General features: G+C 24.6%; 1 protein-coding gene and 1 long non-coding RNA gene across 2 annotated transcripts in view; one reads left to right on the forward strand and one right to left on the reverse strand.

Moving 5' to 3' along the window:
• Positions 1 to 1,880: 1,880 nt before the first annotated feature.
• Positions 1,881 to 23,895, reverse strand: part of LOC114131900 (branched-chain-amino-acid aminotransferase, cytosolic) — a 484,947-nt gene continuing 462,932 nt past the window's right edge. Inside the window, exons 2-9 of the mRNA XM_027997239.2 lie at positions 12,284 to 12,428; positions 11,585 to 11,665; positions 9,595 to 9,825; positions 6,721 to 6,951; positions 5,866 to 6,054; positions 3,801 to 3,915; positions 3,500 to 3,654; positions 1,881 to 2,893 (exon numbers count right to left, since the gene is read on the reverse strand). Of these exons, the coding sequence (XP_027853040.2) occupies positions 2,660 to 2,893; positions 3,500 to 3,654; positions 3,801 to 3,915; positions 5,866 to 6,054; positions 6,721 to 6,951; positions 9,595 to 9,825; positions 11,585 to 11,665; positions 12,284 to 12,340 (1,293 nt within the window). The 5' untranslated portion in view covers positions 12,341 to 12,428 and the 3' untranslated portion in view covers positions 1,881 to 2,659. The remainder of the gene's footprint in view (positions 2,894 to 3,499; positions 3,655 to 3,800; positions 3,916 to 5,865; positions 6,055 to 6,720; positions 6,952 to 9,594; positions 9,826 to 11,584; positions 11,666 to 12,283; positions 12,429 to 23,895) is intronic.
• On the forward strand, positions 4,937 to 20,412 carry LOC114131925 (uncharacterized). Its single transcript, XR_003593035.2, has 5 exons — positions 4,937 to 5,150; positions 19,510 to 19,595; positions 19,677 to 19,805; positions 19,883 to 19,962; positions 20,040 to 20,412. It is a non-coding gene; the product is annotated as an uncharacterized LOC114131925 (long non-coding RNA).

The following is a 23,895-nucleotide window of genomic DNA, read 5'->3' on the forward strand; positions in this document are numbered from 1 at the left end:
TATTTAATCAGCATTTTCTAGTTATGATACAAATATCAAAAGTATTTGAGTTGAGCTCTTTGTGCTATTTATATAGAACCTAAGTGTTTCAACTTTTTTTCGATTTATGAATGAAAAAATGTTTGTGATTTGTGAATAAAGACGTTTATACCATAACGACACAACTAATTTAGAAATTTATTGGTACTTCGAATTTTGAATGTTTTTACCGCTGATAAAAGAATTTGAGTTTAATGAAAAAGATAAAAAACACTGAAACAATGTTTTTAAATAAGAATTGTTTAAGTTCAAATTTTAACAAATGTATCAAAATCAAAAAAATTTAAGACCACAGCTTTTTTTGGTACTAGTATTTGTGTTTTTCAAATCATATTCGTAAGTATCAGGCTTGTGCGCAGGATTTCTTTATGTGTGGTCCCCCCTGGCCCCTTGTGCTTATGTATGGACTTATGTACACGGGTCTAGTAGGTATCATAATATATTCATCATACGTAATACTGTTTATGTATTATATTAAATTATTTCACTTGTTATCGATAACCTGTACTCGTTCATTTGACGAAGTGAATGTATTTTACCATTATTCATTTATTATTATAGTATCTTGTTAGTTTTATTGTTTATGATAAAATTATTATAAATTTAGGTATAAAAAATTCGACAAATATGTGGTCTGGTTATGGTGTTTGGTACTTCACCGTTGGCCCGTTAATTTTTAATCGATTAATGTAAGGTATAATATTGTGTTGTAGTGTATTATAACTTAAAAAGAAATAATTATCAAAACATAGAGTTAGGAGAATGTCCCCCATTAAAATGTGTTGGTATACTGTACACGTAGGCACTTACAATGCATAAAATATGCAATCGAATTTTAAATTAATTAATATACGATAAGATATATTTTCCATTAAGTCAACAGGTAGGTATAGAAATTTAAATTATTTTATTTATTTATTATTATTATTATTATTTTTTTTTGTGTGTACACTGTACATTCATTTTTCTCATGATACGACATGGAATATGAAATGAAGTACTTTTTCTCCCACATCTCGTTACCCCACTAAATTAACTACCTACCATATTTTTGTATTATTTATTAATTATAAATTACTATAATACATTATGATAAATGAGCATGCCCATTGAAAAATAATTTATAGACAAAAAAGGCTGATAGATCGTTTTCGTTCAAAATATTTTTTCGTGTAGAACAATAGATCATTAAATTCAAATGTAAAATATTCATATTATAGTGATCTAATCATCACTTACTATATAGCAGAGTGGTACCCATTTGACCACATTTTTTTTTTTGATTTGTTTATTTGTGAATTATTTAAAGTTATCTCAAAGTAAAATTATCTATTACAAAAATTACAGAGGATAGTATTTTTGAGGGTTTGATATTTCGACTTTATATTTTACTTGGATAATAATAAAAAAATAATTTTAAATTTAAATGGTCATAAAATAGTTTTGAGATAATATTTAGACAAATTGATATGACGTTATACCCTAATATTATTCTCTAATAGCCAATAGGTATACTTTTTATGGGGGGACTTACTCAAAGATTACTCAAAAGTATTTTGTTTATATGACTCGTAGGCTCAAGCCTAGAAACAGAAAATAAACAGAGTTTTGTGCTGACATCACAGTAAAAATTAAACCTTTTTTTTTTTTTGTGATAGGTTTAAACTGTCAATTATTTTGATTAAAAATTATGTCCAACTTTCACTCTGTAACTTGTAGTAGAGGTTTGATCAATTAATTATACCTAAACACAATATTATGGCTTGTTAGTTAAGGCGCAGTTGTTAGTAAATAAAAATAATATACGTAGGTATTTATTTGTAGGTACGATAATAATAAAATTATGGTAAATATTCATTTTTATTGATATAAAAAACGTCTAAAAAGTTACATAGAACAAATAGCTTTGTTGTTGCAGGTAATTATGTAATAGTTATTCTTGATGAATAACTGAAGTATAAAATATAAAAATATAATTTTTTAAAAACAAAATCAAATAAACATTAGTTAACAATTATACCGTCGATAGATAGCGGTCAATATATTAAATAGTAGGTATGACAATTTGTAACGTGAAATAATTTATTTTAAATGATTTTTTATTTTTCTTAACATTTTCCATATCCTCCAATATTATATAACAATGTTATTAATAATTACTTAAATTTAAATAAACATTTTATCACAAGGAAGGTTTTGAAACTGAAATAGAAATAATTGTTTTTCATAAAAAATAATTAACTGTTTTATTATTGTTTTAATGTAGACTTAATGGTAAAATGTGTTCATCAAGATTCAATTATGAAACGGCTCTACATTATACATACTAACACACTACTGTGAAATGAATAAAATTGTTTCGCTGCTCTGCTAATTTTTACTTGCAGACAGACTCAAGTAGACTTGTTTATTTCATCGTTAAAATAGTATATCGTTTTTTTGCTTTAAAAACCTAGCCTATCTATCGTAGATAAGTAGTTATAGTTGTCAGTTATTATGATTCTAAAAAAAAATAAACGTTTTGTGAATAATATAATATAATATTGTCGTTTACTGTACTATCATCTATTGACCGCTATCGAGTGTCGTGCGATCTATTGATGTATTATCATAATGGATTCTAGTTGGCATATTTATAATTTTGAGATTCGTACAAATGCGGTCTTTCGTCCACTACTCTGGCCCACGGATGCGCTACCCGACCGTACTGTATGTCGGTAATCGCTTTGAACAGCCTCTCATACAACGGGTTTGATTGCTCCATGGTCGGTAATTGCACGTCAGCATCTTCGTATAATATGGAAGATACTGGGCTAATGACTGCTGCTGTACCAGTTCCGAAAAACTCGAGTATCTAAAACGTCCGAAAGAAATAGTTTAAACCGGAATGACAATACTTTTATACTTTCATTAACATTTTTTAGAGTAGGTATAAATGCCTCTCTCTCTCTCTCTCTCTATATATATATATATATATTCGATTATAAATACACAGCTGTTAATAATTACGTTATAATAGAAATTATGTTAAATAGTAGCCTACGTGGCTTGAATGTTTCATCAACACGATGAATATTAAGGGACGATATTCAGTCAGTTATTTAAATTGTACAATCGCTATACTATAGGGGTTCTTATAGTTATAATATATATATTATATATTCTTTTGTTCGTTTGAGAAATACCTATGCTTTTAAATTTAATTACTCAATCTATCTACTCTTAGGTAACATTTTGAGTTATACATTTCAATATTAAAATGTATCATATTAATTATTGTTAATGGACATTAACAGAAATGAGAACGTGTACTTACTACTTACAGAATATAATATACCTGCTTATTACGGTACATTTTTTCGCAAGATAACATTGATCATAATAATTAGGTACTGAATTGACTTTTTTTTTTGTTTTTAATGCTTAATTTTATATAATAACCAAATTGTTATTTGCTTACTTGGTTATTCTCATTCAGTTCAATTAATTCATCCATTGTGAAGTTTCTCTCCTCAACACGAAATTCGTCCCATTCTTTAGTCAAATCCAATACTGACTGTCTGGTGATGCCTGGTAATATCATACCGTTTAATGGTGGAGTGGCTAATACTTTTTCTGTAAGATATAAACAAAACATAATATTATATATTTGTATAGTAATAAACAAATGGTAATTATCGTAATATGTCTAATAGACGTTCAATAAATGTATAAATTAATATTATTGAGGTTGGATTAAAATATAGTTTGGGTTTAATTACCGCCATTTTGATTTTTGTAAAAAATAAACACGTTCATCGCACCAACTTCTGTGATTTGTCGGTCTTCACCATATAACCACAGCATTTGGTGACAACCTAATTTTGAAGCTAATTCCTGTAATCGATGGTTCAAATATAAGATATGCGTATAATATGCACCAATATTTATATTGGTTTTTTATAAAACATATGTAGAAGTTAAGGCTCAAGTTCTTATAAATGCAATGCATGTACTATATTAAAGAAAATACCTAAATTATTAATAATTATGAGTGAAAAACAGACATCTTTATTTATGATATTCATATTATTTATATTAGATTTTAAACTAATTATCTACTGATTAGGTTCAGCATCAGATCATGTGTATTGTGTAATGCATGTTAAATTTGAAAGTGACCGTTATTAATATTTTAAACCATGAACTGTAATTAATTAATTGTACTCTACTATAAGCTTAATTTTGAGGCAGAACTATCCTATTTTTTTGTAAATTGAAAAATTTAAATTTTAAATTTATTATATGCATGATAGCTATTTTGTGCATAGTACTTACTTAAATTATTATTCCATATTATTATTATATCAATTTACTTTACTGAAATGTTTATGTTATCTAAACCTAATGACTGGCTAATGTGCTTATGAAATAAAACGGAGAGTATAATTTAGGTTTTTGAAATAGGTAGGTACCTAGGTACATTGTATATTTTTTTTTAATCGATACCTGTGAATTGTGATTTTAGTTAAATTTGATCGTTAGGTACCCACCTATTGTTAATAGCTGTAAGTATTAAGTATTACATTTGAACAGAAGCTGATTTTACAGTATTTAGAGCTACTTACTAGTGTATGAGTATTGAGTATAATTATAGTCAATAGAATTTAGCATTTTAAACTAATATTATTTATCTATTTATGAAATAGGCCTAATCTATAGTTTGGCATTAGCTACTAAAACTGATAATATAATAATAGTTGGATAAATAATTATTTCATCATTCACAAATTAATGTTTAAATGGCAGTGAGTCAATATAAAATAATTATATTCTTTATCAATTATATTCCACGCCCGGGATTTGTGTATATTTTTCTTTTATCAGTATCATGTGAACTAATTAAATTATATATAATATTTTAATCGTAGGCATTCAATCAAGTAGATATAGTAAATGTGATAATTTCTAACACATTCAAACATTTTTATATTCAAAATTGTTAAATTTAATTGTTATAGTGTATAGTTTATCGTCGTGTATTTATATTTATAAAATATAATAAAATTATTAGTGTAATAGTGTATATACCTACTTAATTAAAAATATTAATAGTGAATAACAATACATTCGTGAGTACATAAATACTTCTACATCATATTTCATAAAATACAATTACTAACCTTTTTAAATTCAAAAACTTGCATTTTAGATAGTATAATAGAAAAAAAACTCAAAAAATGCAAATTCTTAGAATAAATATAAAACATAAAAAAAATTGCTAATGAATACAGAGATACATTTGTCTATTTTAACAGATTTATCAAATTTGTTTGATACTTATTTTTAAGCTACTGTAAGTTATTGAATTTTATTCATTACCAATTAGTAATTACCATTGCTAGTTCAACCCTAGAAATGTTATCTATAATTTAATAATTAATTATTTTTTCACTATGCATAGTTTTATTTATATAGTATATTGAACGTTATGTGGTTAAAAATTAATTATTTGTTTCAAACTAGGTCTACTGATGTATCGTAGATATTATTCAATTTATTAAAGTTATATGATTATGAGTTCAAACACGAAATAACTAACAAAAAAAAAATATTTTTTTTAGAAAAACTTTTAATAAGCTTACTAGAATATGAATAAATAAAATTTTATATTTAATAGGAACATAAACATTAATATTCATAAATTATTTTTAGTTTATTTTTTTAGTATACAAATCATTGCAATTTTGTAAAATTATGTTGTAGTTGTCTTATACAAAATGTATTACTTTACGCTGTACCTTATTAAGAAATTAAAGTGTATGTCGGCTTGAGTTTGACACTTACCTGAGGGTATAATGTGGTGGCGTAGTTTGCGCCTATTTTAAAGTCACCACAACCACCAGGCCATGCTCTGGTGAATTTTGGGTTGGCCATCAGTCGGACAGACTTGAATTTATTAGAGAAATATGATCCCACTGTGCACATTATCACGTAAAGAAGGGCTGTATCTGCTTGTGCCACTCCTAGTGTGCCCTAATAAAAATTGCATAATATCTGTTTAAAATACGTTTTATAAAATTATTTTTTACTTTGGATAGATAATACATTAACATTGACGTAGTTTCATAAATGTACTGGAACAACTTATTCAGCAATGAGTTTTATATCACACCAACATTATAGATGTAAAAATTAATAATTATTCGCATACGGAATTGTCATTAATTTAATATGTTTTACTATAATTTACAATAGGATAATACAAGTTTTTTTTTAATCTTCATTTTTATCGGATTTTTTAGCATGTAATGTATTTTAAAGGATTTGTTGTGAATAGTGGCAGTTGATACGACCATTGTTAATATTGTAGAACGTAGAAGAAATATTTTGATCGTTTCTGATTTCTTATGACTTAGGGGAAATTATAATAAATTATAAATGAGACTGTAATATATATAAATTAACTTAATATTAAAAATAGCACTCAGAATGCTCGTATCAGGAGCATTAGTTTCTAAAAAGCGATGGGAAAAGATAATAGGTACAAACTACGAATTAATATCACCATTCAAGTAAAACGTGAAGGGGCAAGGGCAATAAATAATTGCCAATTAGGTCTGTTAGTGAAAATGTATTTAAATATACTTGATTGGCTTTTGCCAGGAAAGATTTTATTTTTCTAATGAGCCAGGTACTTACTTCTGTGCCTATGAGGTTAGGTCTAATGTATAAACTGAGCGGTGCAGACACAGGTAGCCACTCGTTGTCGATAGATACTAGGCGTTCAATACCTTTGAGTAATACGTCAGTGTCTACTGCTGGTAGGCCTACTCGCTTAGCTGATTTGTTTAACCTCTGCAAGTTTAGTTCCGGTCTGAATAGATTCATGTGGCCATGTTCCGATCTGTATGCCTTCATTCCTTCGAATACCTACCACGCAATAAAACAACATATTAAAATAGGAATAGATGTCAAGGTGATGCGGAAATTTATTATCTTAACTAATAGTATAATTTTTAGACTAATAGTGCACGAGATCTATTTCAACACGATTAATTATTGTAGGTACCTATAATTAAGTTGAAAGTTCCATTTCCGAGTATGATATGGAGTATAATTGGATTGGTGTTTGCTATTTGAATTATACGTTATTAATAAGGTGTCTTATAAGTTATTGTATTTTTATATGTTTGTATAATACAATTGCCATGGACATATTTATAATATTAAGAGAGTTTAAATACGACGCAGTTTCATTGAAATAATTTTTAGGTGCTAGGATAACTATATAAAAAAAAACTAAATCTGTAGAATTTCTCTTAAAATTGTAAAAGTTATTCAAAATACATATTATATTATTATGAAATATAGTTCGGAACTACCGTCACTGAAATAATTATAATATATCTTCGTAATAAGAGAAAAATAATAACTAAAAATAATTCGACGTTTTTTAAAATTAATTTTTCTTGTTCCTATGAGTTTTTAAAATGATGTTAAGCAGAGGGTATAATATGATTTAATAATTTTTTAGTTTTACTAGTTATTATTTTTGATAACTTTATAGTAAATAAAAAATGTCTAGTTTCTACTTTTTCGTACTCATACAATGTTTGTATATTGAGTTATATAATTAGTGTGCGGTGGCATTAGAATTTATAGAATTTGAATTCAAAAGTCAAATACATATTTACTCGGCAGATATCTTGCTATCATATCGTTTGGTGTGTGCTCATTCTTTATTTTTATCGTCTGATAGTGTAAAACTTATGACGTGGGTACCTATATACAGTATATACAGCATTGAGCATGCATGTTCATCGTGTGTGCTATATTTTTAGTGTTTATGGTTGCTAATGATTGTTATCTACTGATATATATTTTTATACTACCTAAACAATTGTTTAAATGTCTATACATGTATTCAGTTATGATAAAAAATATTCGTCGTATAGTTATATAATATTATAATGTTATCATTAAGTTTTAAAATAATTTCCTAGTTGGCTTGTTAACACCAGGTTATACTAAACAATTACTGACTACTGTATTATTATTACCTACTAAAACTAATTTAAAACATGATTTGTATTACAATTTGTTAGTTACTATAAAATTAATTCTAAGAATTACTTTTGTAGCTAACAGTTTATGTATTTACCAATCATGCAGTATAAATATTATTAATAGAATAGTGTAGATTTTACCATTGTATTGAAAATTTGGTTTTAAAATACACCTAAAGATATTTAAAATAATATTTACAGAAAAAAGAAAATATAATATAATGTATATGTTAGTTCGGAGATAATGTAGGTACTAGTGTCATTGGTGAGCAATATTGTACATTTCATTATGTGATGTTATTTATTATATTTCTTAACAAACAGTGCAATCTTAACGCCTATAAAATGTATAAAATTTAATAAATAAGTATAGTAGGTATACGCATTGTTATCTACCCCTAGCGTATACTTGAAAATTGTGCCTAATTATAAAACAATCTAAGCGGATTAAAAATATCAATATTGAAAATTTATCATTTGTATAACGTTGATAAATGGGTTAAAATTAATTTTACGAGCATAAGAAAAAAAAGCACTTTTATACTTTTATAGTTTTATAAATCAAAAAAAAAAAAAAAAAAATGGAAATCTTATTTTATTTACTATTTGCAGCCCTATAAGTGCCTAGTAATTTGTTTGCTTCTATTAAAAATTATTACTTCCAAGAATAATATCTATGAAGATAGGACATCTTTTCATGTTATTTTTAACATTGATATCATCCACTCATTAATTTTTGAAACTAATTGTTATTATATTGTATAATCGTTTTTGAAATAATTTTGTACGTGTAAGTGCATGTTGATTTACCAAGATGTGCTTAATTTAATTTATTCTTTAATAATGAATTAATTAAAATTATGATTTTTTTAACTTTTAAACATATTTAATGAATAAAGACCATGTTTTCGAATTTTTGAGATTTGTTGTACTACTTAAGACGTATCTAGTGGTGGCAAACTTCTGTTTTTCAAACGAGAACCTTTCTTTTTTAAACAAATAATTTTTTTTGAATATTTTGAACCTCATTATTTACTTAATTCAAAATTTGAATGCGCAGTTCTCAGTTATTATAATGTTTATACTAAGAATAAAACTACATTCAAAATGGGTTAGAAAAATATAAAGCAATAATCATAACCATTGCGGGCGTCTGCGAAATCCATATAATATTATGCTATGTTGGTTACTCAAATACTGGCTATGATAAAAGTAGTTACTTATTTTAATATATACCATACCCACTACCTATTTTCTTTTCAGCGATTCTGTAAAATTCGAATTAATAATATAAAACAAGTAAAACACTACTCCACTATTTTGTTACTGGTAGACGGAGAGTTCTAATTATAGCAAATTGATTATCATGCAGATTACTATTTTGACCTTTAATATAATAGGTTTCTGTAAACCTTATTAAACAAGTAATACGCGTATGTTTGGATATTCATCATTATAGTTGTTTAGATTAAATAAATTTATTTATTTATTTAGATATATATTTTACCTCAGTGGCATAATGAAGAACTTTAGCAGCGGGATGTAAGTGGAGATGTTCCATGGGTGTGATGTATGGTTTCTGCCAGCCACCTGCATGCTTATCGTAGTGTATTTTGAGCATATGGTCCGTGAATATAGTACCAAACTTAATTTGGGTGCCACTTTTTAGAATATTGGTGACATTATCATTAAGCTTCGAGGATTTGCATAATGTGATGTCGATATCTGGTTTTACAGACTATAAACAAAATTAAAATGCAAACATGTTTAAAAAATGTTTTTAATGACAGAATACTATTATGCATGTCAGAAAATGTTTAAATGATGATTCCATAATAACATATAATTTAGTTGTGAAATAAATATTTGTATATTTAATTTCGTAATTAATTACATATTGTTTTAGTATCATTATATACTATTATTGATGATTATTATTTTGTAAATATAAATACATATTGTATACTTAATAATTGATTTAATTATAGATTACTAGAGTTCATTGAAATACAAATTATGTAGTTATTGATGTAATAAAAATACTTCTATTGCATATACATAATATATCTGTTAAACGTAACAGATATACTCGTATATCTATTATGTTATTGAAATAAGGAATCGTAATTTTATCATTTACTGAATATTATAGCAGATTATTTCCGATCACACAATATTGTTAAAAAAAACGTCTATATAAAAAAAAAATAAGATTGTATTCAAAACAATGTATACATGAATAGGTACATCCCTATTTTTTAACACCATTCGCAACGAGTTATGACGTCCGAGTAAACAATTAACATAATATTATTAAAACTAATGTATTTCATTTAACTGAAATAAATATTGTAAATTAATATCAAATATTTGTTGATCCTAAAAAATTTCTTCTTACTAAAAAAAAAACAAAAATCTTTACTTCAGGTTACGGTATTATAATTAAATTTAATATTTAATTATTATTTTACTTAACCATTATAATATATACATAACTAAAAAGATGTTTTTTTTAGAATATTTATAGAAAAATACCAACTCTTTACGTTTAAATTTGTATTTAAGTAACGTATACAATATTTAACTTATTTACCTAGTTATTATTATATTTATATTAGCTAAATATCGAAATACAATATTATGAAGGATCAAGTAGAAAATCGATCAAAGTAAGACAATACAGTGTATACCTTAATACAGTATTAAGTTAAACAAATTAAATTTAGTTCAAATATAATTAAAATCTTCACGATCCTTAGCATTGTACACAGTATATATAGTGTACAATCAAAAACTCGGGAAATTAATGATGTATAACTACTATATAACTAACTAGCTAATAACGAAAATTAACAAAAATGTGATTATTTTTTATTTAGTATATTATGATTTGTAACATAATCGGTAACTATTGGAAATATATTTTCTTATTTAGAATATGTTTTATTGGACACTATTTTTTTTACAAATATGGCCAGACTTTTTTTTATTATGAATCAGTTAATACATCAGAAAACATTCGATATATATATACATTTTGTATATAATCTCTCATAGAAATTTAAAGTATTTATAGTTTATAATTCCTATCTTGGATTTAATATAGTTAGATAGATATCAAAAGGTTTTTTTAAAAAAATTTAAAATTCTTAAAAGTTTTACTGTTTTTAAGAAAATAAAGAAGAGGTATATAAATAATAAATATAATAATAATTATTAAAAATGTATGCAATAATTAAAAATTATCTTATGTTTATTTTGGTTTTGATTATAATTTATGACAAAATATTTAATTTCACGCAAGAATAAGTAATATCTATTTTGTATTTCTGAGTATGTGTCTCGTGTAGAGAAAATAATTTTTTTCTATTCTATGCTAATTTATTTCATTACTTACTGGTGGTGCTGATCATAAGATATATCGTGGTATTATAGCTACATACTAAGCTAGCGGTATTTGATGTTCAATAATAGGTGATATCAATTTAAAAATTTACCTTATCGGGGTCATTTTGTGATACCGATGATTGGTTCCTTTTAGACAATAGATGTTGGATACTATACAATTTTCTGCAAGTCTGTAAAAAATATTCATAGATTTAAAAAAATGTATGAAATATATAATCAGATTAATTCAATAATAATGATTTTTGGATGAGGGAAGTATGAACTAACTTACTATTTAACTTTGTTTTAATGTAGATACTTTAAAGGTTGAAACCATATAAGTTATTGGAGGATTATTTCATTTGAAATGTGAAAAATATTAATGATAAATCATTGAAATCAAAATTCGACCATGATAATTTATTTATTTATTATTTAAAAACCACATTCAAGGAAAGAATGGCTAACAGTTTAAATTTTTTTTAAAACATGAACTGATTGCTATCTCAGTTTTAAATATCAACATTCGTTAATTTTAGCAAAACATTTACATTTTAAGTAAGTACGTGAATTACTCACATATTTAAAGTATATACTTCGTTAAAATATAGATAGGTAATTAAAACAAAAAAAATCAAATATATGAAACAAAAATTTGTATCTTATTGACCCCAATACCTGAAAATACAAGCTAGGGTAAGTTAATTCATTTTAGGTGTACTAAAATAGATTATATTATATAAATAAAATAATATATATAAATTAATAATAATGATTAATGAATTACAAATATAAATACATTTGATTACCTTTTTTTGTTTAAGTATTTTTTGTGTGACTGATAAACAAGCATCAATACTCGCCATATTAGAAAAAAAATAATCACAATACGTGAACCTTTCTATTCAATACAATAATTATTAATAACTGTCAAAGACACACTTTTCAGTATTTAAACACTAATGTGAAATGCTGGAGCAATAGACGAGAACTGAAAACACATTCTTATAGCAATTTAAATACATAAACTATTATCAGTTTATCATTATCAGTTATTTTAATTGTGTATTATTGAATATATGCATATAAGTTGTTAATATTCTTTATAGGGCAATGGAAGAGATTACAATATTTATGTCTAATAACTTGTATATCAGGCGTTCGCTTCAACAAAGGTCAGAAAGGTTCTAAAATAAATGAAATTAACGACAATATTATGTTAAAAATTAGCCACAGTCTATGTTTTTTAGAGTTGATAATTGCATTTTAAAATACCATCTGATGAATAACAATTGAGTTCATTTGGTTCAAATAAATTTAAATAATTTAAATCAGATAATATAAGTTAGTAATAATTGAAGTGTATTACGCCGTAAGCTAGTCGAATTTTTCTTATTCGATTATTTGGAATTATAATAGTTTGTTTTATAAACGTCATTGAATAAATTTGAATTTTGCATAAACAATAATTTTTCTACGTCTTTTTTTTGAAAAATATAACTTACAGAATCTAGTATCACGGAGACTGGTTAACCTAACCTAACTCTGATATCGGCAAATTATCATAATATGCGTACACAAACATCGCGATTTCTGGTGCATTATGATTCACAAGATTAATTTTAACAGTTTCTTATGGTTTTTAAAATTAAACTTTTTTTGTAATATATTTTTATTTTAGAAATAAATGAATGATTAATTACTTTACATTATATTTTATTAAGAATTTAATACAATGTAGTGGTAATACGGCATGCTATATAGAATAATGTGTTCAATTATCAATGATATAATATAATATGGTGACGATAGAACTGATAGAAGTATTATAATTTGTATAAAAAAATGTTACAGTAGTCATAGTTAGTAGTTTATAGGTGTTAATTAATAATATACGATTTAAAAATAAATTACAATAATAATATTTTAATAAAAAAAAATTCTAAGATAATATAAATAATGCAAGTACCTACAGTAAACATGAAGATACTTGGGACTTGATGACCGTGGTAAATTGAATGACGTGCTATAATTCGGACTCGCTTATGCCTTATACGTATTATATTCTCCGTATCCTTAGATAATTTTGTAGTTGTTTTCAGCTGTAAGGGTCTATTAAACTGACACTGAACAGGCCATATATTAGTTGTTTTTAAATTAGCAGAACTAGATAACTACTTCTACATAGTATGAGATTAACCATTTGGATAAATTCAAAATTATTAAAAGTTTAAATTTAAATAGGAGTTAGATAATATCAAATTTTTAAGTTCTTGATTTTAAATATCAAAATATTAAAATTATCGTATTATGATACATGTTTAGTGTTTACGTTTTCAGCAATCTGACCTAGGTAATTGTCCCTCTCGGGGTCATGCTAAAAGGGAGTACATTATAGGGTCAAGTGAACTTGGGTACCAAATAAAAAGATATATATTTTAGATTATGGTTTCTGGTAGATAATTGAAACTAGTTGATACTTTGGGGGAGGGGGTGGGTCAAAAGTAAAATATTCTCAGTATTTTTATTAAACGGGCCGGGATTATACGTATAACGACGTATTTTCGTTTCCTTTTATAGTGGCAATAATTCAGAAAAAATAAAAAAATTCTAATACATTATATTCATGGTTAACATGGTTAAAACATACAATTTATTCTATTGTACCTATATAGGCTCAGATGGTTATTGTTAAATACGAGATGAGACGCTTAACAGAATATCACAAATATCAATTTTGTGTACCATACACTACACTGAGGGTGGCTAAACCGCGTCTCGCGTCATAGACTTCGCGGCTCGCATCTTATCGTAACATTTTAACAAAAAAAAATTGAAATTATATACTATATAATAATGTGACTTTTTTTTTCTTTTTTTATATTTTGGCTCTTCCAAATTTATTAATATATTTGGTGGCTCTCGAGTTTCTTCTCGCTGGCCACCCCTGTACTATACTATTTATTTTATCATTTTTATTCCATATTCATATACCATTATTAATCTATATCGAATTTTTTTTATTATAATAACTATCCATAGTGGATTTATTTATTTTTTGATTATCCTAGAGTGTCGTAATAAAAAGGTTGCACTGTTTAAGTATTTGTAAATACTTCGTTAACTTTATAATTCATAAATAAAAACTAATATAAAAATATACGACAAAATTAAATGTTTTCGTTAAATAAATTATGTTTATGCGCTTATTATAGCAAAACTACATAAAAATATTTACTAGATATGGAAATAAATATTATTAAATGAGTTACATCGAGGTTTGTGAAATATTTTGACGTCATTTAGTCTTACGCAGGTAACGGTTAATACAATAAAGAGTTTTAAACACCGATAAATATTTTTTCAAACATCAATAAACAATTTTCCACTCGGTTAAAAAGCTTGAAAATTTAATACAAGGTAGTTTATAAGTAGTTAGTATGGAAACAAAAAAATATAATAAATATAATATATTTGACCAATGTTAATTATTTTGTTATACTTAACTTTTTTTTTTTTACCATTTATCTTTTCTACCATTACAATCTGTAATATTAGTTAGTATTTACAGTAAGCATATGAGCGGGAAATATACAAGTTGACTGTGAAAACATGAGGGGAGTAGCTAAATTGCAGTAACACTAGACGTGATATTGTTATAATTTAAAACTATTATTTATGGGGTCTTAAACATTTTACGTATACTATACATTTTACTATTTGCAATGAAATGTTCAAAATATGTGGATTAATTGTATGCTTTCATCTATTTATATCATGAACCTATTTGCACTATTTTATGGTAGTCAGTAAAAACAATAATTATTATTGATATACTAACATTTTTATTTTTTCTCTATTTCCATGCAATATTATGTATGAGACAAGCGGTATGGGACAACTAGCATAAATATATAATTAAATATCCTTAGATATTTAGACTAAAATTTGAAAGACCATCTCTGGTAAAAATTGTTGATTTTTATGCATTGGTTTATTATCAAATTCAAATTTAACATATCAACTACAGTAACCTATTCAATAATGAGTTACACTCAAGGCCGCCCGCAGAAATTTTTCTCGGGGGGGGGGCCAGCGAAAAAACAATACACTTATCATAAATTCTGTTTTTTATTTTTTTTATATTTAAACAAATTATCCTAAAGAGCGGGGGGGGCCGTGGCCCCCCCTGCGGGCGGCCTTGGTTACACTAAACATTTACTATACAGTAAAGCGAGTTCTTTGATTTTTCGATTTAAGTTTATAAAAGTTTGATCGTAGTTAAAAAGTTTTAAATATTGTAAACATGTCCCTCAAATGTTGTTCTTATATAACAATAAAAATATATTGAAAATACATTGATACTTTTTTTTATAGCTTTATAGGTATTTGAAGTTGAAAGGTATCAAAAGCCAAAGATGAAGCAACTTTCCCACGTAGTTATTTTTATTTCTTAAACATAATCATAGGTATTTATTATGTATTATTGACTAATTAGTCATTAAGCTTTTTTGGTCATATTATATTATTCTGCAATGTTATACTTACACTGTTATATAATTAATCCTTTTTTGTTGAACAAATGTAAATATTCTAACATGAAATATTTAGTTATATTAATATATATATTATAATAAATTAGAAAATGTATCTTTCTTTTTTGAAAAATAAATTCATTAAATACTTATGTAAATTGGTGTAAATTATCAACGTTTAAAGTCTTTCGGGGTTCTTAAAGTAAGGTAAAAAAATAAAATTTGAAACATCTATCTGAAAAATTCGTTTTTATATTTCCTCAGGAAATATTGAGAAATTTCAATGACGATCTATTTTGTTTTCATATTACGATATTCAGTCGATAGAGGTATGATAAAATTATAAAATTAAGACGTATAAATGGTAAGCGTTTTTAAAAATGAGTTCATGGACACTTATCATTTTTTAATAAATTTTATAAGAGTTTATATTATAATCTATAAAATCACATGCATTAAAGGAAGAAAAGTATAAAAGTTCATGGACATATAAAAAAAATAAATGCGCATTAATTAATTATTACCTATAATAAAAATGACGTTATAGTTTTTAGATTATAAGAAGATTAATGAATGAATTTAACAATGATATTTTCCCTGCATGTCATCACTTTTCAAAATAGTTGTAATCAAATATCAAAGGAATTTTCGAAAATGTTCACTGTGGGGGGGGGGAGGGGGAGAAACGTATATATTTACTATATATTTGCGTACTAATGCTTTTAAAAATACACCCTAACTCTATTTACCAACATCGGCCAATAAAATTGAGAGAGAGACCTAATATGCGTCGACCTTGTTCAATCTTAATTTTAGGTGACTTAAAATTACAAATTAGATATATATATATATATATATATATATATATTTATTTGTGATGAACAAAAGTAAAAAAAAATTAACAATATTTTTCTTTATAATTATAGGAAAAATAATTAAAAAAGTTAAGCAAGTAGATGCCATTCTTCTGTACTCCTCCTATATATTAAGTATTGTGCGAGTCATCATTAGGGTTGGGATTTTAAGGCCCTAAAAAATCTCAAAAAATGCCCTTAAAAATTGCAAGAATGACTTAAAGAACTAAAAAAGTGCACTATAAAAATGCATTTAAATTATATTTATTATAGTTTAAAAATAAGAAAAAAATTGTATGTATCATTTTTTATTTGTATAGTATTGCTACTATAGTATTTGTTACTTGTTTAGTTCTGGACGTATAGTAATTGGTTAGGTACTAATTCAGTATTACTTATCGAGCCTCATCGTTGTGTGTGCTTTAAATTTAAATTTAATGATATAATATCATAGTATACGAAGAACGATTCTGAGCGGAGACGCTTTGTCAGCATATATCACTAAATATGTTTCATAACATGTCTTTTTAGAACACATTTTATAGATTTTAAAGTAGTATAACCGGAACTTAAAAAATTGTATTTATTATATTATTATAATAATATAATTCAAAAAGCTTGAAAAATCATTAAATATAAAATTTTGCTTTCCATTGTTGAAAAAAAAAATGTTTTATTTAAGTTTGAGACCAATTTCATAAAAATCAGGAAAATTTGCTCCTTATAATGTAGTTAAAAATTTATAATGTTTTTTTTTTTTTTTTTAACTAAGTTAATTGAATATAATTTTAGTATTTGATTCCTTACAAGTTTCTTTTTACTTAATCAAAAAAAAAAAAAAAAAAAATAGCGAAAGCCATTTAAATTCTTTATGAGCGTTTGAATTTCAAATATTACATTGAATATTCAAAAATAATAATGTTTTATTTTAATTTGTGTTATTATTCAAAAAATATTAACTATTTAACTTAAAATATTCCATTATTAGCATTATATTCAATTTTTAAAATAATTTTATTTTTTATTTTTTATAGCTGTTTATACCGCATTTACCTATTTTAACCGTTCTATGGTAAGTCGATTTTGATTTATAAATAAATAAACAATGATAAGTTTATAATATATTATATAAAAATTTCGTGTACTACGAGTGTGTCCGCGATGCACTCCGAAACTACTCAACCGATTTTGATAAGATTATGATCAATGAGTGTATTTTGGTCCAATTCATAAAAGAAAATAGTTTTTATCTCAATTAATGACCTCATTTTTTTTTTTTTATAGCAAATTAAATGTTTATTATGTTGTCAAAGGTTCATATATTAATTATAATTTATTATATATATCAGGGGGGGGGGCAACATAACCGTGTTCGCGAGTCATATAGACAAATACAATTATGCCAAGAGCTAAAATGATTATAGATAGGTACATTTTGTATAATTTGATAAATTTTAATAAACGCTTTCCAAAAAGTTAAAATATTATAATAGTAAGTAAATTTTTATTTTATAAATAAGACCTGAGCAACATCTAACTATGAAGAGAGCTACAATTTGACCATCCCCGATGTATGTATATTATAAGTGAGAGGTGTTAGTAAAAAAAACTTTAACATTTTGTACTGCTTAAAGAATTATAAAAGTATAAATGATTAATAATAGTAATATATATAAACTTAAAAGGTACCTATTCTTAGAAATAGAAGCTAACACACCGTCATCACTTAGAAAATGTTTTAGTGATTCAGGTCTGACACCCAATTAACCGACTACTTGTTTCACCGACAAGAAAATCGATATCCGATAAAAATGGTTCTAATCAGTTAAAAATCGTAGTTTCATAAAATACAAAAATAATATTTAGAATATTACATATACAACCAAAATGTTGATAAAATTACAGTATGATATTATAGGCATTTCAGCATTTGCCAGTTGACAGTTAGTAATCAATGCATTGTTGGTTAGTTATTTAATAATATTAAATTTAAAATGTCATGGTTTGTATAATTAATTCTAAACATGATGGTCAACTTTCAGTTTTGGATAATTTCATACATCGAATTAATAGAATAAGAGACTCTAACTACTAATGTATTGATAAGTGTAGACGTCGACTAGATAAAGCAATACACAAGATAAGATTTAAATAATGCTATAATGTCAAAAATTCATCGCATGGAATCCTATATATGGATAAATGTGATTTTAAAATAAACTTAAAATGAGTTTGTTTAAATTTATGTAATTTTATTTGTCTGAATTAAATATTGATAGTGATTGGTGATCAATGAATGATGGAAAAGATTTTCTTTTGGGTATTTATATGAAACTAGTTAACTTAAGTCCAACGTCGTCCACTTGTCCAGCAAAAAGATTATGTAAATGTTTAACTCCTTTTGGCTGCTATACTTGCTTTAGAAACTATACCTTTTTAAGTGTAAGTCCGCACATCACAGGGGTATTACAATAATTAATAACATTTTTTTTTCATTTGTTTGTCAACAAAAATAATTAAATTTCGTACTAAAAACTAAAAATATCTAAAAATTAAGCTTTGAGGAATAAATCTTATAAGTTAGTTTTAATAACTCAGAAATTTTCGCAAGCATGCATCCTATTACTTATAATTATATTATTACAGGATGTTATGGTTAAGATGATAAAATCCTTATACTTGGGACCAAAGGATTTATACGACATCTGTTGGTAATAGAGTTTTTAAGGATGGTAAATTTAGGTTATTTATTTTTACGTAATTTGTTAGAATTATATAAGCAAAACTGAATTTTTTTATTATTATTATTTTAGATCTACAGAAATTTACTTGGATCCAGCTATATTTGGTATTTGATTGAAATATGTAGAATCACAATAATACAGAGAAAGAACCATAAACCACCTTGAAGGATGGCATGCAGCTGAAATATGCTAGTATAGGTACTAAATCCAAACAATTTTTATTTTAATTAAAGAGTTAAAAAACCAACAAACTAACTTCAAGTTTGACCTCATAGCACAAAAAACTACTATCAGCCACAAAAGATGAAAACTAATTATTAAGAATTAGAAGGAAGATTATCATTTGCAAAATAAGGTATAACATTTATAAATTTGAATGTTATATAATAATATATTTTTATTTTTGAATAATGTTTTAAATTATAATTTTAGGCTATAACATGGTGTGATTTGTATTTTGGAGTACTTGGACGCAATAATGTTCCATTTTCATTTATGACTATAGAAATTTATATGGTTAGGTTTTTTTTTGTGTATAGCAGATAGTTGTCTTTAACAATGTTTGTGATTTATACAAATAATTTAAAACAATGAAATTGTTTAGTATAATTCATTTTGAACTAAATATAATGTGTGTATCAGATGTCGGATGTTGGAAAATCGAGTGTTGAGAAAATGGTGTGTCGGTGAATTGACTTGTCAGTCAATCGGTACCTACGTCATGACTTTAGTAGTTAATGGTTTATCAATGAATTTAAATTTAATATATTCATTATAGTGATCAACTCAGTGATGAGGCACACATAAGTTTTTACTATTCATAGTTATTATTTTGAAAATGCTTAAATATTATTTAAATATCTATAGGAAATTATCAACAATAAATGTTATGTTAAAATGGATAAAAGAATTATATTAGGTATATTGCGAAAATTGATCTACCAAATGATTTCTTTTGACATAAATTGTTTGCATTGTATTTAAGTATAAAAATAATAGTTTCATTAACTTTAAAATAAATTAAATTTTTGTTGGTAAAAATCCTATGATATATGGTTCGTTATATTATAAATTATAATTAATCTATTTGCGTAAGAATAACATAATAGTGCTACTATATGAAGTACTAACGATTGTGAAGTTATTTGGTTAGTTTTATTTTAATTCATTTGATAAGAAAATTTGGCCTTTAAATAAATAGGTTTGTTGTCGAAAATATATATATTATTTTTATTGAACTAGATAGTAAGATAATAATAGTTTTTTTCTTTAACAATTAGAAACAAACGTCATCATTGTTTTCACTTTTCTACTTACGCACTGACATTTTATTAATCATTAGTGTTTTTACAATTAAAAATATTAAAAAATACAAATAATATAATTTATTGACGAACATAATAAAATATGTATTCTATTCACGTCATAGTTTATACAGCACGAAAAATATGTTTATGACAAATAGAGAATAAAACTATATTATAATAGTATAATTACAACAATTCAAATTAAATTAAAAAACTATTTTTGTAATCTTCTAAAATTAAATATAAAATAATTTAATAATTTAATAAATGAAATATGTAGTTATATATTAATAAATTATAAATATACATTATACGTTGTAATTCGTTGTCATAGGATTCTGTGTGAAACGATTTATTGGTTTTACCATGATATAGTTATGTATGTGTACTTTTGTGTCCGTTTTAAATTCAAATTTGAGTTGGAAAATTTTTGATAGAATAGATAGAAATTGGAACTTAAAGGAGTCAACAAATAAAAACACACTAATTTTCAAAATAAACAAGATCCATTAAAAAAAAAAAAAAAAAAAAATGGAAACATTTACGTAAAACCAGTCTATGAAAAAATCGATTTTGTTTCTGTTGTAATTTAAAATTTATTATTCAAAGTAAATTCAATATATTATATACAATTTTAAAAATATTTTGACTGTTTATACTATTTGTAGAAGTTTGAAAATTTTTATTTTTTTTTTGTTTTATATACGATGAACAATTTTTGTAGGTTAAATTTAATAAAACGTTCCTCGTTAGAGGTCTTATGGTAACAATTTGTTGTTTGTTCTTATTTTGACAAAATTTGATATTTAAATAAAAAATAAAGTTAAAGTATTGAAGTATGTTATACTATAATTATATTCACCTTAACATACATATTAATACGCATGTTATACTAAATAATACCTCTATTTATAGCCTATAGGTGAAAAATAGATTTATTATTGGAAAAGTATCTATTATTGTCGAATGGAGTTGTATTCATTTTTTTTAATAAATCTTGTTTCAGGTCAAATAAGAAAATAGTAAGTGGTGCCATCTGTCCAGTAAAATAAAATGTTAAGAAAAAATTTTCTGTTTAGATAATAATACTTGTATTATACGAAATAGAAAAAGTGTATAGAAAGTAGAAACCTAATCATTTTATACAAAAATAAAATAAAATAATACTAAGTAGTAAGTTTATTTCCCTAAATAACCCTAAAGTAATAATATACTTATAATATGTGATATTAGATTTAGCAAAAAATTGTTTCAAATTCAGTATAACTAATAGAAAAAGTATTTATCGATAAGGCAATATAAATAAATTGAAAAATACTTCTTTAGATAGAAATTGATACATTGTCTTTACATAGAATTATTTTCCGTGTGCAATTATATTTTATTGAATTCAAATCTAACATAACATTTTAAAGTAACTTACTCAATAATGAGGTACAATACTCTACTATTAAGCAAAGGGACTTTCTAAATTATTATTATTATTTTTTTATTTAAATTTTCTTCTGAATATGTGACGTGTTTAACGTGTGTCACGATAATGCTTCGATGTATTTTATTATTTAAAATTTTAGATCTCGTTAAGGACCATCTACGTCATTATTTTTATTCTACAGTATAAGTTGTAAGTACTACTAAAATCTAACAATTTTAGACAATTTGATTATTTTTACTAATTAATTCTATTTATTTTATATAATAGTCAATAGTGCGGCAGAAATTGAATGAATTTCTTTACTTTTTTAAGTGTTGACTAATTTATTATTTATTTAATTTTACTAATTTAAGATTGAGCGGAAGGCTAATTAATTTAAGTGTCACTATGTCAGAATACACTTAAAAACATTTTTTATTCGTTTAAAATGTTAACATTATACGAGTTATATGACCTTTAATCAAATTATATATATCTATTATCTATATTAAAAATGATAACATTTAAATTCATAATTTATTCACCATTTAAACTCATCAAAATATTTAACTTATAGAGTCATTACATCAAAATGTTCTATAGGAAATTGACATTTTGAGCTAATTGTATTTTTTCAATACTATCGATATATTTTTTTAAAATTGTCTTATGAATGACGTAGAAGCTAGATTTGACCACTGAGAAGTTACTTAACGGTTATCGCAATTCAGGTTAAATGTCTATTATCAGTGATATAAATTTATAAATACATTGTGTATGCAACACATGTTACGGTTAAAATAAAATTAACACTATATTAAACACTGACGCACAGAAAATCTTACTAGTAACTATGTACGTCCAAATTTGAAAGGTTTTTTTATCAACATATTTATTACTATATTTGATATTAATAATAAATAATTGTTTTATAACATAATAATAATAATAATTCATATTTGTTTTTGTATTTAGGGTTTTGAGTTTGAAATATTTCAAAATTGAAAATTTTACTCTTCTTGAAAAGTTTTAATAAAATATTGAAAAATATTTTTTTTTCTTATAAACTTTTCAATATGTTCAATTGTAGATAATTAGAATTAGAAATAATGTATTGATTATACACAGAAAATATTGATAGTGAATAAATTATCATTTATTTTATATCAACTAAGGTTTACGAACTATTATAATATGTTAATGATTATAAATTAAGTTTTTTAAATGTGTAACTGCGTAAAATATGATAAATTAGTATTAATTGATTAGGTATTCGTTATGTTTTTTGGAGGTAAATTATGGTATTATTATATCATATATTTGTAAAATATCTTCTACGTTTTATGTAAATATGTTACATATTTTCTATATGTTTCATACAATAAACCAACTTATAAAAATGTCCATTTGCAAGTTGATGAAACTATAAACTTTTAGATATAATATCTATTTTTATTTTTCATTGAAATGAAATATTTCAAGAAAATAAATTTTATGAAAATTTAAAACCTTAATAATATTGCACGCTTATGAAAATATATATTATTATTATATAGTTCAAATAATA

Source organism: Aphis gossypii, chromosome 2, assembly GCF_020184175.1.
Source record: "Aphis gossypii isolate Hap1 chromosome 2, ASM2018417v2, whole genome shotgun sequence".
Lineage (NCBI taxonomy): Eukaryota > Metazoa > Arthropoda > Insecta > Hemiptera > Aphididae > Aphis > Aphis gossypii.